At 46.0% G+C, this 16,459-nt stretch overlaps 1 protein-coding gene across 1 annotated transcript; it reads left to right on the top strand.

The window, feature by feature from the left end:
- Window positions 1-11,934: 11,934 nt before the first annotated feature.
- On the top strand, window positions 11,935-13,014 carry LOC142010278 (ankyrin repeat domain-containing protein 9-like). The gene has a single exon (XM_074988579.1). The coding sequence runs from the start codon at window positions 11,935-11,937 to the stop codon at window positions 12,823-12,825; it is 891 nt and encodes a 296-aa protein (XP_074844680.1). The 3' UTR covers window positions 12,826-13,014.
- The last annotated feature ends 3,445 nt before the right edge of the window (window positions 13,015-16,459 follow it).

Raw genomic sequence — 16,459 nt, 5'->3', positions numbered from 1 at the left:
TTTAGGTGTTGTACAAACACAAAATACAAATAGTCTTTGCCCCAAAGAACATGAAATAGAAAAGCATTTAAGTATTTTGAGTCCTACTAAGCTTCTTTCCTTGATAACTTGTAGAACTCACTGCCACATGATAACTATGTGTTGTGAAAAGCATTTCCTTTGTATCAGTATTGAAGACAAAATGAGTTTGCATCCCTCTGGATTCTGCTTTCAGGCTTGGAAGTATCATGCAGAGATAGTAGGGCAAGAGATCTGGACCAGTGGTCACCATGTTTTAACTTTTTAGATGGGGAGGATCCCGCATCAAAGTGGAGCTGCAGCATGGTCCCTTCCCTTCATCGGGGAATGAGCTACCACGTGACTTAGTTTACTGACAAACTATCAAAGTATTTCAGGCTCCTGGAGTGTTGCCACAACTTAAGTCAGGGTTTTAGGGTCCTGGGTTGAGTAGGGAGTTTTGGACATTTTATGCCTCATTTGTAGGAAAAGCATCTCCTAAATAAGTTAGGTAAACTGTGCTTGTGTGGGTGCTCAGGAGAGATTCAAAGGCTGTCCAACTGATTAGGAGAGTTTTTTGGTGCTCCAAAGGAGCCCATACAAATATAAGTCCTGATCTCACAATGGGCTCTACATAGGAAGTCCCTTACACCTCTGCCTAATTCCGCAGCGCTGGGGAGTCGCTGTCTTTAGCTGAAATGCAGAAGGACCTTTTCATCCACCAAACTTGTCTGAAATGCAGCAACCTTGCGGCCGGGGAAGCGGCAGTCAGTGAACAGCACTGATGCCCACAGTTTGGTTCTCCTGGTGGTGCACTTACCCACGCACCAAGGAGTGTGTGAGTGTTTAGTATATTGCAATTGGATGGAAAAGTTTGGAGGGAACATTGGTTGGGTACCAGGACTGTAAGTAAGCAGGCACCTTTGAAGTGGGAGAAGAGTCACGTGATCATCTGGGGACGTCACTGTGCTAATCAGGTCTTAAAAGCATTTGAAAAGTCTGTGATAAAATCAGCCTTTTTTTTTTTTTTTTAAAGATGACTGATTCAAGCCAACATCTTAGTCTCTCCAGATATGGACTGTGAGTTGTCTAGATTGTATCTGATGAATTCATGTTATGAACATGACATGAATTCATTCAGTTTTAATTAGCAATGCCGTCAACTTTCCCTTAGGGGTTATTTTAGATATATATTGGGTGGGTGCCTGTAACATTGGGCCCTCTCATTGCAGCACTAGATAAGATACGTTTAACTCATACTCCTGATAAACAGTTGGGAGAGAAGAGCTCTTTGTGGGAAAAATTCATCTCCACCTTGCTTCTTTTGAAGGCCGCAGACACTACCAGAAGGGGTCAGCCCTTTATGATGTCATTCACCTTGTCTAATTCTCTGACCATCACACAATACAGGAAATTATTTGACAGTGAAAGATAAATGGAGGGAAAAACTCTCTGAGAAAGTGGCAGGGGTTGGGGGCCACCATTACATACCACAGTGCGGAGGAACTGTGGTTAAAGCAGTTGAAACAGGAGGATGATATCTGGGTATACTAAGGAGGAAGGAGAGCTGTGGGGAAGCACCATTTATCCAAGCCTTGCGTAAATAGCTGCTTTGAACAGCTGAGATGGAGTTGTGCCCTGCCCTGAAATTGAATTCTGTGTGACATGAAACAGGCTGCAACAACATCAAAAATCCTACGCAGCTCATATGCAAAAATCCTATGCAACTGGAGGGCAATTTGACTGCTTTTTGTTGAATTCTGAAGCAATGATCCTGATCACTTGTGGTCCTTAAAGGCATTACAACCTTTTAATCAGAGTGTGGGTAATGGCCCCTGTATCCTGGCCAGATTCCAAATGTTGGCAATCACGTTCTTGCTTCTTAAATTCCCCTCTGTGGTTACAAGTGTTTAGAAGATTCTTCTTCACCCACTGTCTTACACTGTTGGTAATCATTGCTGCTCCCTCGGTCCCAAGGTTGCTGCATTTCAGACATGTTTGGGGGATGAAAGGGTCTCTCTGTGTTTCAGTGAAAGACACTGATTCTCCAGCACCACAAAGTTCGAGGGAGATGTAAGGGACTTCCTATGTAGAGCCTATTGTGAGATCAGGACTCATATTTGTGTGGGCTCCTTTAGAGCACTGTATGTACATGCTTAAGATTGTTATTAATTTACAGCAAGAAAGTCAGCATCATGTTAATTTTGGAAATGCCAACATACCTGAATGACATTGAACGCTTGAATCATCAACCATAGAGGAGAACTGTGGTCATGTGGTTTGTATCACTGCCACTGCAGAGCGTCTGGCAACTCTGCTGTACTAATAACACGCAGTCAAACATGGAAACTAGAGCACAGCCTGTCAGAAGACAGAAAAATTGAAGAGTAGTGGTTCCAAGTGACATGGAAATCCACCATAATGGATGACAATTAACTGCAGGTAACAAAATTTAACACTGAGAGCTTCAGCGTTAAGTCCCCTAGTTGTAAACCTTTACTATGGCTGGTGCAATTTATGGACCTCAACATTCAGCCCATAATCTCCCAGGTTCACTATCCTTCAAAAAGTCATGGTTTTATGAACATGCAAGGCTTCTTTACATTGGATAGAGAGAGGCTCAGAAAGTCATACGTACACATTTATAATATGCTATATGCACACACACACACGTGCTGAAACCAGTGGTGCTGCCACTGCCCTGGATGGGATTAGTGTTTACAACCAAATACATGGTTTCTGCCTTCATTACCCCCATTATAACAAATGTTCCAGCATGCCATATACACGGTCAAGAAAGGACAGGAATGGCCTGGCAGTTCTTTCCTTACCTCCAGTACAAACATAGCGATCTGTACTGCATTTTGTGCTAATTAGACCTTAAGGTTTAAGGACTAATCAATGTAAAGAGAGTCTCCTGGACCGATCACTTGACTAGGCCACAGGAAACTTCGTTCAGTTCAGCTATTCTTTGTATTGGGTCGGGGTCATCTTTTCGGCCTGTGCTTTGCCAGCTAAATTTCTCAGCCATCCTCTGCCAAATAATGCAGGACACAACACAGAAGTTTCACATATGCCGGTCAGTTCCTATAATAACAACCAAGGCAACAAGCATTTCCCTGTATTGTGTATTTTTTTACCAAGATAGCAATTTTCTGTGACTTCACCTACTTACACCTGCTATGAAATTGTAGAAAGAGCAGCAGACCTTATATGTTCATTTCTTCTCCTCGTGAAGAAATCCAGATAATGTTGTGTTTATACAGAATAGTGGTAAAGAGATTACAACGTTCTCAGTGCACTCCCATGTTGTCACCTGCAAGATGATGACTATGCTGTTGTCCTTGCACAGTGGTGGTTGTGTTTTCTTTCACTGACATGCACATATTCTGTATGCACCCCAACATTTTGAAGTTCGTATAGGACTTGTTATTAAACCAACCACTGTCATCATTGTCAGACTGCCTCCCATAGTGAGTCTCTGGATCGTGCTTTCTGTGTGACCCTCAGTTTGTGTTTGTCATAGGTTGCACCATGCTGTTGGAGCTCCCTGATGTTGCCCAATGCTTCAGCCAGGCCTGGCGGGGGGGTCAGGGACTAGGTCTGCTTGCCTGGTACCAGCTTGCAAGCCCCCGCACCCTGATCCTGCTGTCTGGTAGGAGCACCTGACAGGCAGGGCAGGGCAGGGCAAGTCCCTGTGTCTGACTGGCTCTCTCATGGGAGCACCCAGTGGGTGGGACAGGGTAAGCCCCACTCCCTCGCCCCAGCAGGCAAAGCAGGGCAAGCCCATAGCACCTACTGGGGGGAGCAGAGCATGTGGGGGGGCACAAGGTCCATATCTTATGCCCCACCCCATTTTTACATGGTCCCCTGACCTGATCATATATCTTTCCCACGCTTAATGCCAGCTGGGTCTGTCCCCATGCTCCTTGCACAACCACCTAGAGTGGAGGCCCACCCTTCCTGGCTATACTGTTCCACCCTCTCCCCCTGTAGCACCCAGGCCATAGTTCTGCCTTCTCAGCCTCACCTCTGGTCCTTAGGGTTCTTCAGCCTCCTCTGGCTTGAGGGGTTTGGCATTGGGGGTCCCTCTCCCACTTCCCAAGCTGGCAGCAGGAGCTCTGGCCGCTTGGGGCTGTTTGAAGGCAGCCACCACGGTCCCCCCAGCAATTTCAAAGTAAAATTAAGCCTGCCTCATGATCTTGCAATAGAATTCTCAGCTGTCTCGAGTTAGGCTTAAATTTACTTAGCAATCACATTTCTCACAGTTAAGTCATGAGAATTGGCATGTCTGCACCGTGAAAGGCAAAACCCATCCAGACAGAATCAATGTACTAGCAGGAGACACTTTACTCCCATTGACCCTGTGAATCAGTATACACATGAGCAACTCCCCTGGCCAAATGCACAGGTTAATCATGCTCCCAACATCTGAGGACAGCTTTCACTTGGCCTCTTCAGTCCCTCTCTGTACCATTGCATTGCTGGATTCAGGAATCCTCATTGCCTGCTGTGTCATTTTGGCCTTTACCCAATAAGAGCAGCATGAAGAAACCACAGAAGCATGGTGTGTCTACTAACCATGCATAGAAATTATATATAACTTGCAAGGCTTGGTTACAGACACACACTATGGCTCTGGCTGGTTTTTAAAACAGACAAAGCAACTTAAAGGCTACGTCTACACGTGCAGCCAACATCGAAATAGCTTATTTCGATGAATAACGTCTACACGTCCTCCAGGGCCGGCAACGTCGATGTTCAACTTCGACGTTGCTCAGCCCAACATCGAAATAGGCGCAGCAAGGGAACGTCTACACGTCAAAGTAGCACACATCGAAATAGGGATGCCAGGCACAGCTGCAGACAGGGTCACAGGGCGGACTCAACAGCCAGCCGCTCCCTTAAAGGGCCCCTCCCAGACACAGTTGCACTAAACAACACAAGATACACAGAGCTGACAACTGGTTGCAGACCCTGTGCCTGCAGCATAGATCCCCAGCTGCCGCAGCAGCAGCCAGAAGCCCTGGGCTAAGGGCTGCTGCCCACAGTGACCATAGAGCCCCGCAGGGGCTGGAGAGAGAGCATCTCTCAACCCCCCAGCTGATGGCCGCCATGGAGGACCCAGCAATTTCGACGTTGCGGGGTGCGGATCGTCTACACGGTCCCTACTTCGACGTTGAACGTCGAAGTAGGGCGCTATTCCTATCTCCTCATGAGGTTAGTGACTTCGACGTCTCACCGCCTAACGTCGAAGTTAACTTCGAAATAGCGCCCGACGCGTGTAGACGCGACGGGCGCTATTTCGAAGTTGGTGCCGCTACTTCGAAGTAGTGTGCACGTGTAGACGCAGCTAAAAGGTAACAGAGAGGGAGGTGTGCTAGTCTATACACTATCAAAACAAAAAGCAGTCAAGTAGCACTTTAAAGACTAGCAAAATGGTTTATTAGGTGAGCTTTCGTGGGACAGACCCACTTCTTCAGACCACAGCCATACCAGAACAGACTCAATATTTAAGGCACAGAGAACCAAAAACAGTAATTAAGGAGGACAAATCATAAAAAAATGATCAAGGTGAGCAAATCAGAGAGTGGAGGGGTGAGGGGGGAAGGTCAAGAATTAGATTAAACCAAGTATGCAGACAAGCCCCTACAGTGACTCAGAAAGTTCCCATCCCAGTTTAAACCACGTGTTAATGTGCCAAATTTGAATATAAAAGCCAGCTCGGCTGTTTCTCTTTGAAGAGCGGTGTGAAAGTTTTTTTTCAGTAACACACATACCTTTAGGTCATTAATAGAATGCCCCATTCCATTAAAATGTTGACTAACTGGTCTGTGGATCTGGAGTGTTTTGATGTCTGTTTTGTTCCCATTAACCCTTTGTCTAAGGGAGTTAGAAGTCTGTCCAACTTAAAAGGGTACTGCCAATTCCTGCACAGTGCAGTATCCACATATCTCTATGCCTCTTGGCTTTAATTGGAAGACCATTCTTCGGAGCTCTCAGAGATGATTGCCCCGTTCTATCTGAAATCTTAGGTGGTCTTTAGGATGCTAGGATAATAAGTGTTTGACTATGCTCTTCATCACACAGGCTACGTCTACACGTGAAGCCAACATCGAAATAGCTTATTTCGATGAACAATGTCTACACGTCCTCCAGGGCTGGCAACGTCGATGTTCAACTTCGACGTTGCGCGGCACCACATCGAAATAGGCGCTGCGAGGGTATGTCTACACGCCAAAGTAGCACACATCGAAATAAGAGTGCCAGGCACAGCTGCAGACAGGGTCACAGGGCGGACTCAACAGCAAGCCGCTCCCTTAAAGGGCCCCTCCCAGACACAGTTGCACTAAACAACACAAGATACACAGAGCCGACAACTGGTTGCAGACCCTGTGCCTGCAGCATGGATCCCCAGCTGCCGCAGCAGCAGCCAGAAGCCCTGGGCTAAGGGCTGCTGCCCACGGTGACCATAGAGCCCCGCAGGGGCTGGAGAGAGAGCATCTCTCAACCCCCCAGCTGATGGCCGCCATGGAGGACCCGGCAATTTCGACGTTGCGGGACGCGGATCGTCTACACGGTCCCTACTTCGACTTTGAATGTCAAAGTAGGGTGCTATTCCGATCCCCTCATGAGGTTAGCGACTTCGATGTCTCACCGCCTAATGTCGAAGTTAACTTCGAAATAGCGCCCGACGCGTGTAGCCGCGACGGGCGCTATTTCGAAGTTAGTGCCACTACTTCGAAGTAGCGTGCATGTGTAGACACAGCTACAGAGATGCATAAAGTTGCTCCTTTCTCTCTGATGCTGTCTGTGAAAATAGATTCACAGAGGTAGCTGTATTAGTCTGTTATCCTCACAAAACAAAACAAAAAAGCAGTCCTGTAGCACCTTTAAAAATATGGATATTATTTCTTAGCTGATGAGCTTTCATGGGACAGACCCACTTCTACAGACAGACACCCAACCTCAGGAAAATTCTCACTAGCAACCATATACCACACCACAGAAATACTAATCCTGGAACTTTTCCTTGCAACAAACCCTGCAGATGACTCTGTACACATACTTACACTGGAGACACCATCACTGGATCTAACCGTGTCAGATACATGATCAGAGGCTCATATTCCTGCACTTCTACTATCACGATATATGCCATCATGTGCCAGGAATGCCCCTCTGCCATCTATATTGGATAAACTGAGCAATCACTTTGCTAAAGAAAGAATGGACACAAATCAGACATTAGGAATCTGAATACAGTAAACCCTTTATGCATGATTTCGAGTTGTGCTTAATTCTCCTTAACGTGAGTTAATAGCAACTCAAAGTCCTGCTCCCCCTGGCCCTGGCTCAACCCCCCGACCCTGGTTCAAAACCCCAAGCGTGGCTCCAGCTGAACCCCCTGACTCCAGCTCACCCTCACACCCTGCGTGGCCCTGGTTCACCCCCACCCCACGCAGCTCCTGCTCACACCCCCTGGCACGACCCTGACTCTGGCTCACCCCCCCTCACTTTGTGGCCCTGGCTCCAGCTCACTGCCTGCCCCCGCTGCAGCCCTAACCCACCCCAGGCTTAATCCCCCTGCCCCCCTCCTATGGCCCCAACCCACCACCAGACTAAAACCTCCCTAACTGCCCCCGCAACCCCAGGATTTACCTTTCAAAAGGAGCTCCAGGTGCTCCTGCTGCTTCCCCAGCTGCAGAGCATGCATTCTGCTGGGGAAAAAGTTGTGCCCCATGACTTATGTGAAGTTTGAGTTACGCAAGGGTGTGTGGGAATACAATCCTCTCCTACTTTGAGGGGCTACTGTATGCATAAACTGGTAAGTGAGCATTTCAGTCTAGCAGGACACAGTATCCAACACTTCCTGGTGTGCATTGTCAAACTAAGAGACTTTAAGACCAGATTAGAAATGGAGACATCTGAATTGAAATTTATTTTTAAGTTTGATACCTATCATCCTGGACTCAATAAAGATGTCGGTTACCTCAGGCATTACAAGGACAATTTCTCCACCTTTGATATTTTCAGTGACTGCAAGCATCCCACTTATCTTAACAGACATTCGTGGAGGCTTTTTTTCTTCTTACTCTTCCTTCTGCCTTATCTAGCTGATTCATCAGTTTTTATTTAATTTTTTCTATCTTTCTTTTAAATTCTTTGTCTTGGTTCTTGGTATACTCCAGATCGGAAGAAGTGGGTCTGTCCCACAAAAGTGCGTCACCTAATAAGTGATATTGTTAGTCTTTAAGGGGCTATGGGTCTGCTTTATTTGTTTTGTGAAAATTGAGTCAGAAATGGCCTGGTGTTCTGCTCAGGCTATGGAATACACAACTCATCCAGTCAAGAAATCAGAACCAACACCATGTGACTCATGACACATCTTGCTTGACCAACCAATCCCAGCTCAAAAGGTAAAAAAGAACTCCCACCCCCACCAACTCCCTTTAATTTTGTGGTTGGTTTTGATTTGCACTCATGCAATAAGCTAACAGCCCCCTCCCCAACCACCACCCACCCACACAATTTGTGTGAAAACCTTGAATGTTTTTGTTTGAGATTTACTTATGTTTTACAAATATTTTATTTTGTAACCACAAAATGGATGTGCTGTTGAATAGTCTACCCAGCTCTAGCTTGCGCTGATTATTGGCTGAGACAGGAGACTGTGGCATGTGGAGTGGTTGCCTAAAGCAGACAACAGCATGACCTGGGGAAACCAAATGAGCATGTTAAGGAAGTGCAGAAGGGGGTCTGATGTATAATCTCTCTGCTACAGATTTGGCCCCATTTCTCCCCAATGATCCTGTCCATTGGGCATCTTGTCCCTCACTTTAATGGCTGAATAGTGTGTCTTCATAAACCATGGAGTTTAGAGATTAATTATTCTGTCTCCTGGTGCTTTATACTGGAAATAATACTGTTTGCACCCAGTGAACACACTTAACATGCTATAATTACCCACCTGTTAGATAAGACTACAAGCTTGGAAGTTTTCCTTTAGCGCCAAACTTCTGATGGCCATTTGAGAGAGGGTTGTTTAGTGGTCAGAACATGGAGCAAGGCCCCAGGAATTTATGGCTCCGTCCCCAGTTCTGCTACTGATTTACTACAGAATATAAACTTGGGTAAATCATAACACATCCGTGTACATGCTGCTATAAAATGGGACTAGCAATACTTGTCTCACTGGGATATTGTAGATGTAAAGAATTAATGTTTGCAAAAGTTATTTCAGACTGTTCGCTGACAGATGCTATAAACTTGTAATGCTTTGACTTTTAATCGGCCAGTTTATTGCACAGGGTAATATGCTAGTAGCCAGAATTTTCAGACTGTTAGGGTGAACTGCTGGACACACAAAATATGTATTGCCCATCGTGCACCTCAGTCTGGATTTAGAACACATGGACATTATTATAACTTTGCATTGTGTATTGGGGCAGCTGTCCCACTTCACCTGGGAGAGATTAAAGCATGCTGGAGAGATCCTGCTCAGAGCCCCAGCCAATCAGGAAAGGGTTTATAGTAAGACAACTGGAAAACAGGTTGTTGTAGGGGGCAGCCTTGATAGACAGGGTGGCTCATCAGAGCAAAGAGAAGTTTGTCCCCTGCTAGCATGGGAGAAGGATTGGCTCATGGTGGAGGGAGCAGCCTCCAGGACAGAGCAGTGCTGAACGGGGTAGCAGAGCAGCCGTAGTTCTGGCTGACCACTGCTAGACTGCAGGCTTCATACAAGAGCTATGGGGAGAGAGGGGAGTGGAGGAGGGCAGCGAGAGGCAGCCCCTTGAGGGTCCCTGGGCTGGGGTCCAGAGTAGTTGGTAGGCCTGCCCCCACTTGCCTCATTGACCACTGGGGAGACTGGTCAAGTAAAGGACTGCAGCTTGGCCCTGGGGGACAGGTCAGATTTGGGTCTGCAGCCTGCCACTGAGGACTGACAGTACCCCTAAAATGGCAGAGAATGGAGTAGTGGGAACTGACTGAGGGGGGTGTCCTGAAGAGGACACCATGAAGACACCATGGTCCAGGAAGCGATGCGGGTCCAGGGACACAGAGTCTAACCCGCACTAGATATCTGTGTGTGCAAATTGCTAATTAGAAGTATTTGCATGCACAGTTGTATAAATCATGAACACAAACTGGGTATGCAATTGCTTACTGAAAATGTGTAAACCTGCCCCTAAATGTTAAATGTATGCACAGTTCAGGAGATGGCTTTGAACCAAAACTCAGAATCTAAATGTCCCTGAACTTTGAAGCCTGGGAGGTTGCAAACTGCACTGTGATCCAGATCCAGACTTTGCAAATGGACCTAATTTTATCCTGGCATCTTCTAAACCCCAGGACTTGTATGCCTTCAGCTTTGGTCTATTCAAAATCCATATGTGGATGCTGTATGTTGAGTCTCTCAATATGAGCACAGTGTAGATTGGTGCCCCTTTGCCAGATTATAGCAGATTACGGGCTCTTGCAGGAGGTCAGGTCCTGTTCGAAGGAGAAATCAGTGGAACAGAGTCAGGTATTTTCTAAGGGCATATCTCTACTTACCGGAAGATCGTCGTGCTGGCAGTCAATCTTTCTGGGGTTCGATTTAGCATGCGCCTAGTGGGGTCACACTAAATCAAATGAGCAGGGTGCCACCCTTGACCAGGGTACCCCTGGCAGTTGTGAGGAGTAAGGGGAATCAGCTGGAGGGCTCCACCAGCCAACCTTCAGCTGTGGGGACAGCAGCAATATTGACTTAAAATACATTGACTCCAGCTATTTAAGTCTCATAGCTGGTTCTGTGTATCTTAAATTGGTTTCCCCCACAGTGTAGACCTGGCTTCAGTATAATTTGTTTGTTTGCCACATGTATGCAGATCTTGTTTCCTCAAATACAGGTGGTAACAAACAGCACACAGTCACACCATCCTGCAGAAACCTCAGGTCAGGTACATCTACCTGCCCCAGAAGCAGCTTTCTTGGGCCTCTGTCTCTTCCCACGCCCCACATCACACGTCTCACAGACATAAACTCCACTGCTCAGCTAGTCCCTGTGTTAGTCAGCAGGGAAACCCCTACTGCAAGGATCCCCCTCAGACTAGCTGGTCTAGACAGAGAAATGATTTAGACATTAATCCTTTGGTTATGCAGCCACTTTGCAATACAGAACAACCACAAAGCTTTAACTGGTAGACAAAGAGAAGTGCTTGAACTATACAATATCCTTTATGATCCTGGATGTGGTTACTAGGTGGTGTCATCAACTCATTCTGTGTGGACTTCCGGCCTGAGAGATTATACAGCAATGACCTCTAAAAGACAAACTGTTGTCAGTGGTTTGGACCTAGTAGACCAGCCATAATAGAATTTGTTAAATAGAAATCACTTTAAAATCATATAGATAGCAATTAATATATAGAAGTTATATACAGGACTCAATATTAGTTATATGCTAATATAGAGTTATTATATAATGCATTTTACATGTATGTGTGGAAGAGAGAGATGAATAAATGCATGTTGTGCTTACTGCAATATACCAGCTGATCTGAGTAAGCATCAAACACAGACAGAAAATCACCTCACCGCTGAAGCTAATTTTAGTCTCTCCTATGTAGCTCTACATATGTAAAATCACTGCTAGTCTGAGAGTGATCCAGTAACCTGTGTCATGCACAGAGCAGGACTCACTGATGAACCATCTATTGCATATCAGGGGTTAACAGAGCCTGTGGGATTGTGCTTACCTAAACAAAACCACTGCAATGAGGGGGAAAAACAATGAATGGGTGGAGATGTTCAGCCTGTCAAAGCCCCCGCTAGAGCAGTCTGGGCTGCAATGACAGGCTGAAGGTTGCAGCAGGCAGCTTCGGGATCTGCATTCAAACTGAGCAAATCTTACATTCTGGAGACAGCTTGCCGGCAGGTCTTGTTTTTTGCTGAGACATGGCCAGTAACCAGGCCAGCCTGCAGGATGAGCAGAGCAGGCACTGTAAGTTTTTATCCTATATGTTCTACCAGGCTGTGAGAGACCACAAACCTGTGTGGATGTTGGAAGATATGAGAACTATGGAGTATTTTTACTGGGAGGAAAATGCCAGCCTGAGAACATACTCACCTTCAGAAGCCCTTCTCTATGCAGTGGTGCATAATCATCTGCCTTATGCTCAGTATTTGCTGTCTCATTTTCCAGAGGATGCTCTCAAGGTGCCTGGAGAGCATTTCTGCTATTGCCCGTCCTCTGCCCCTCACTTGGCCATGGCAGTCACATACGACAGGAGGGACATTTTGGGGCTGATAATCAAGATTGCACACAAGCTACCCAGCCTCAACTCCTACATCAACAGGACCGGCTGCTTTCATCTGGAAGATGGCAAGACCCCGCTGCACCTTGCCTGTGAATTGCTGAGGTCAGAGACTGTCCTCATCCTCCTAGGGAATGGGGCTTCTCCCAGGATCAAGGACAGCAAGGGGCTTACTCCGTTGGATGTCATCTTGGAGCAGATGTGGGACTCCAAAGTTAACGTGGCATCAAAAAAGCTCTGCCTCGATTACCTCTTGCTCTTCATGCCTAACCCACAGTTTAAGATGCGGAAAGTTCTGCAGGATCATCCAGATCACTGGACAGCTTTGCTAGGGGAAGACAAATTCAACAGCCTGGTGGGGAATTCACCTGCTTCCTTATACCTGCAAGCTATGCAAACTATTCTCCAGTCTCTCCCACCTTCCCACTTTCCTAAAAGCATCCAGGAACTACCTATACCTCAGGCACTAAAGCCCCTTCCTTCCTATGGCAAAAAGCTACAGACAAAAAATGTGGTAAATGTTTTTCCTTGACTGTCTTGGGGGGTTGAATTTTCAAAGGCACCTAAGAGAATTAGGTACTGACCTCCCCTAGAATTTCAGTGGGATTTTTGTTCCTATCTTTTGTAGGCTTCCTTTGAAAATTCAATATTTTATGACAAGATTTTGGGTGTTTTTTCTAATCAATTGCAGGCACGGCACTTTTAAAAGCAAAATCCTTCCTTTTTTGTGGTGCATGTGAAGGGTTAAATATAATTGAAGCAATTTTTTAAAAACTTTTGGCTGAAATCAGTGTATCAGAATTCCCAATATATTAACATCATTCTGAGTAAATTATGCTGGTAAGCAAGAATTACTTATCCATTGGGATCTGCAACTACTGTAACTATGGAATTGTGTTCTACCAGCCCTATAAAAAGCACTAACGGGGTGGAGATGTCAGGTTTCCTTTCTACTGTAGCAATGAGGAATCCTCACAGTGCTCTTATTGCAGTGGTACTGAGTCAGTGCTGCAGAATAATACTGCATTTCAACAGAGTCAGAGGCTAGTGTTCTTGCTCAGAGGTTAAAAACAGGCAGCACATTGATGAGAAGGCACACTTCTTCATTTGGGACTATAGGGGTTAAAGGCTATCCCAATGCTGAAGCTTATGTAGAATCATGCAGTGGGGAGGGGAGTCGTCTTTCATTCCCCTCAGTGATGGGAGTGTCAGTATAAATCCACCTTTAATGTGTGACATTATTTCCCCTTGACTTTTAGTTTAAGGGGTGATGAGGACCCCAAGAGTTACAGCTGTGCCTTGATTTTAGAGATTTATGTCAAAGCCACCTGCCTTTGCTAAATGCTTTAAGATGGTATGTGTTGTTTTGCTGCTGTAAATCATCAGTGTGGCAGATTAGGTCATTCCTCCTCAAGCTGCAGTTATAGAGCCCAATCCTGCAGTGGGAGCTGAGGGCAGAAGGTAATGTTCACAGGGTTTAAGCCCATAAGGCAATGCAGACTACCTTGAATTCCCAAAAGAACTGAGGGGACTCCCTCATTAATCAGTCAGTACCTTGTCAGCATGGAATACCACTCCCCATGCCCCAGCCACAATCAAAGCAGCCTCGTGAAATTCTGGCGCAGGTGCAGTAGCAAACCACTCCAATGCCCTTCTCAGGGCTGTCTTTATTTAGCTATTCAATGACGTTATGTTAGACAAAGGGGTCTCATTTTCTGTTTAATCCTTTGCTCTGCTCCCCAGCCTCAGAAAGAGCACCTTCTCAGCTATTTGCAAGGTGTGATAGAAACGGGGAGGTTGGTCTCTCTAAAATATATGCAGTGATAGGCAAAGGGCAGGATTACATTTCCCGGTGCTTGTGAGAAATGATGTGCAAGAGAATGGTGTGCTATACAGTTCACTGAACTGGCCAGCTGTTACATTTATTGATGTTCTCAGTTGGTGTAAATGGGTGAAGCTTTACTGAAATCAATGGGTGCAGCCCCACTGACACCAGCAAGAAAGGTACTGAGAGTACCACTGCTATATTGTTTTGTGTGCCCAGGTGGCCCAATGCTGAATGACTGGATATGTCCAGGTGAGATGCGCCGATGGGCTGCTGATTGTAAAGGGTATGTTTGCTTGGAGAGGTACTAGGTACATCTGGGTAGCATGCTCCACTTCTGCTATGTACCATTCCAGTCCATGGCATCATCTTCTGCACTGCTGAATGTCATGAGTGCCATTTAGCACCTCTCTATCATCACTGGTACATGTAAAAACATGCCAGCACAGGCTTTTAATGAAAGAGCAATGAAAGGGTTAATCAGTTTCCCAGCTGATCCCTTTTTGTTGCACTGTACCCCTAGTGGCATCTCCAAGGACAAACAGTTCCTTTCTGATGTATTCCTTTCTGGGTGGGGTGGCTGGTGGGTGTGGGAATTCTGTGAAACCCCAAAGCCCATTTTTTGCAGAGACACTGCCTCTGCAGTGCGTGCTGGCAGAGCTGAAGGCTGTCGCAGCTCAGAGGCATTTTTCCCATGAAGCAGAGCCAAGGAGAAGGCAGATTAGCATGCTAAGCACTCACCCAGCCAATCCTGCCAGTCTGCAGAGAGTGTGCAGGTTTCTCCAGCTATAAGCCACCATCAACTCCCAGCGTCAGAGGGAGGGAGAAGACAGAGCACGTGTTCCACGCCCAAGTCTGCTGAACTGATGGAACAATAGCACTGCTGCTAAGAGCAGCCACTGGAGTCAGAGGGAGCTGGATTAATCTCATCCACACTGGAGCTGCTGCTGCTGACTTGGATGTCACTGAGGGAGAGGTGGAGGCAGTGGGTGGGAATATTAAGATGCTAATTAAGCTCTGGCAACAGAAATTCCATATTAAGAACAGAGGACGGGAATTCATTAGCTGTGTTCATGCTCTCTGATAGCGTTAGACCTTCAGTGCAGAACAGTTTCAGAAAATGCGCTCCAGCTGGTGTGGGTGGTGGGTTGTTTCTACACAAAGCACAGACTGTAGAGCTTGAGCATGTGAGCAATTTTCCAGTAACACAGAGGGAAATTTGCCCCTCAGCAGAAGACTAGAACTAACACGTGGGGCACAAGCGGGCCTTAGTGATGCACAGGCCCTGTGAACAGGTGTCAGCTTCAGCCACTGCAGGAGTCAGAGCCTAGGTTCCGCATTGCTCCAGTCTACAAAACTCTCTTCATTTTGCCAAGCTGTGGCAGTTCAAGGGCACCGTGATGCTTGTGTGGATGTGGGTGGGTGTCCTCTCCCAGCTGGTGTGCAGCAAGGAGAAACCTCTTAGCAGCAGCAAAAGGAACTCTCCTATAGCTCAAACTATGGTGTTACAGCAGCATAGGACGGTACTGGTTGAAAACTGCTACTATCTGATATGTGTTCATTGCTCTGTGTACAATGAGTTTGGCGTCCTCAGCTCAATTCTCAATGGATGGATATCCACATCAAAGATATCACTACAGTTGCGTCCAATGTGCCCCTCTGTTGGTACTCTTAGCAGAGTGACCGAGGGCCAAATAGGCCATGAAGACAGATCTGTCATTTGACATCTAGAGGAGGTCTTTTTGGGTCAGAGTTTATGGAGACTGGCAGATCAGGGGAAAGAGGCTTGTACTGTTACTACAGAATATGAGGAGGGAAAACCCTGCCCTGGGTGGAGCTTGTTCTTGATGAAAGGGAGAGAATTTTTTCTCCATCTTTGTTCACGTATACTTTGCATTGATGTGTTTATTTGTATGATCTCCTGTGTGTCTTCCTTGTGTGTAAGAACCTTACATGGCCAAATCTACCTCAGCCTCATTACAATTTTCATTGACTAAGGCAAACTGATTTTTTTTCCTATTCACTGTTCTACTTAAGCCTGCTCATGAGCAAAACTAAATTCTAGCTCTGCTAAACAAGCTCTCTAGCCTGTAAGCCCATCATCTTGAATCTTCCCAGAATAAAAAAATCCCTGCACTTGCATGACAAATATTAGCGATTAAGTAATTATATTTTTTTAACAATAAAAGGGTGCTAGGTGTCATATATTAATGTTTACATTTGGTATTAAAAATTGATTGAGCCTAATTTCTGATCTTTATTTTTAAACTTTACAAAAAAGAATAAAAAACAGAAAAGTAAGGTGGGGGGAGGTCTGTACCAGTCATTAGATTATGAGGCT

Source organism: Carettochelys insculpta, chromosome 3 (genome assembly GCF_033958435.1).
Source record: "Carettochelys insculpta isolate YL-2023 chromosome 3, ASM3395843v1, whole genome shotgun sequence".
In the NCBI taxonomy this organism is placed as follows: domain Eukaryota; kingdom Metazoa; phylum Chordata; order Testudines; family Carettochelyidae; genus Carettochelys; species Carettochelys insculpta.
The sequence above is the reverse complement of the archived record's forward strand: the minus strand, read 5'-3'. Positions and strand labels throughout refer to the sequence as shown.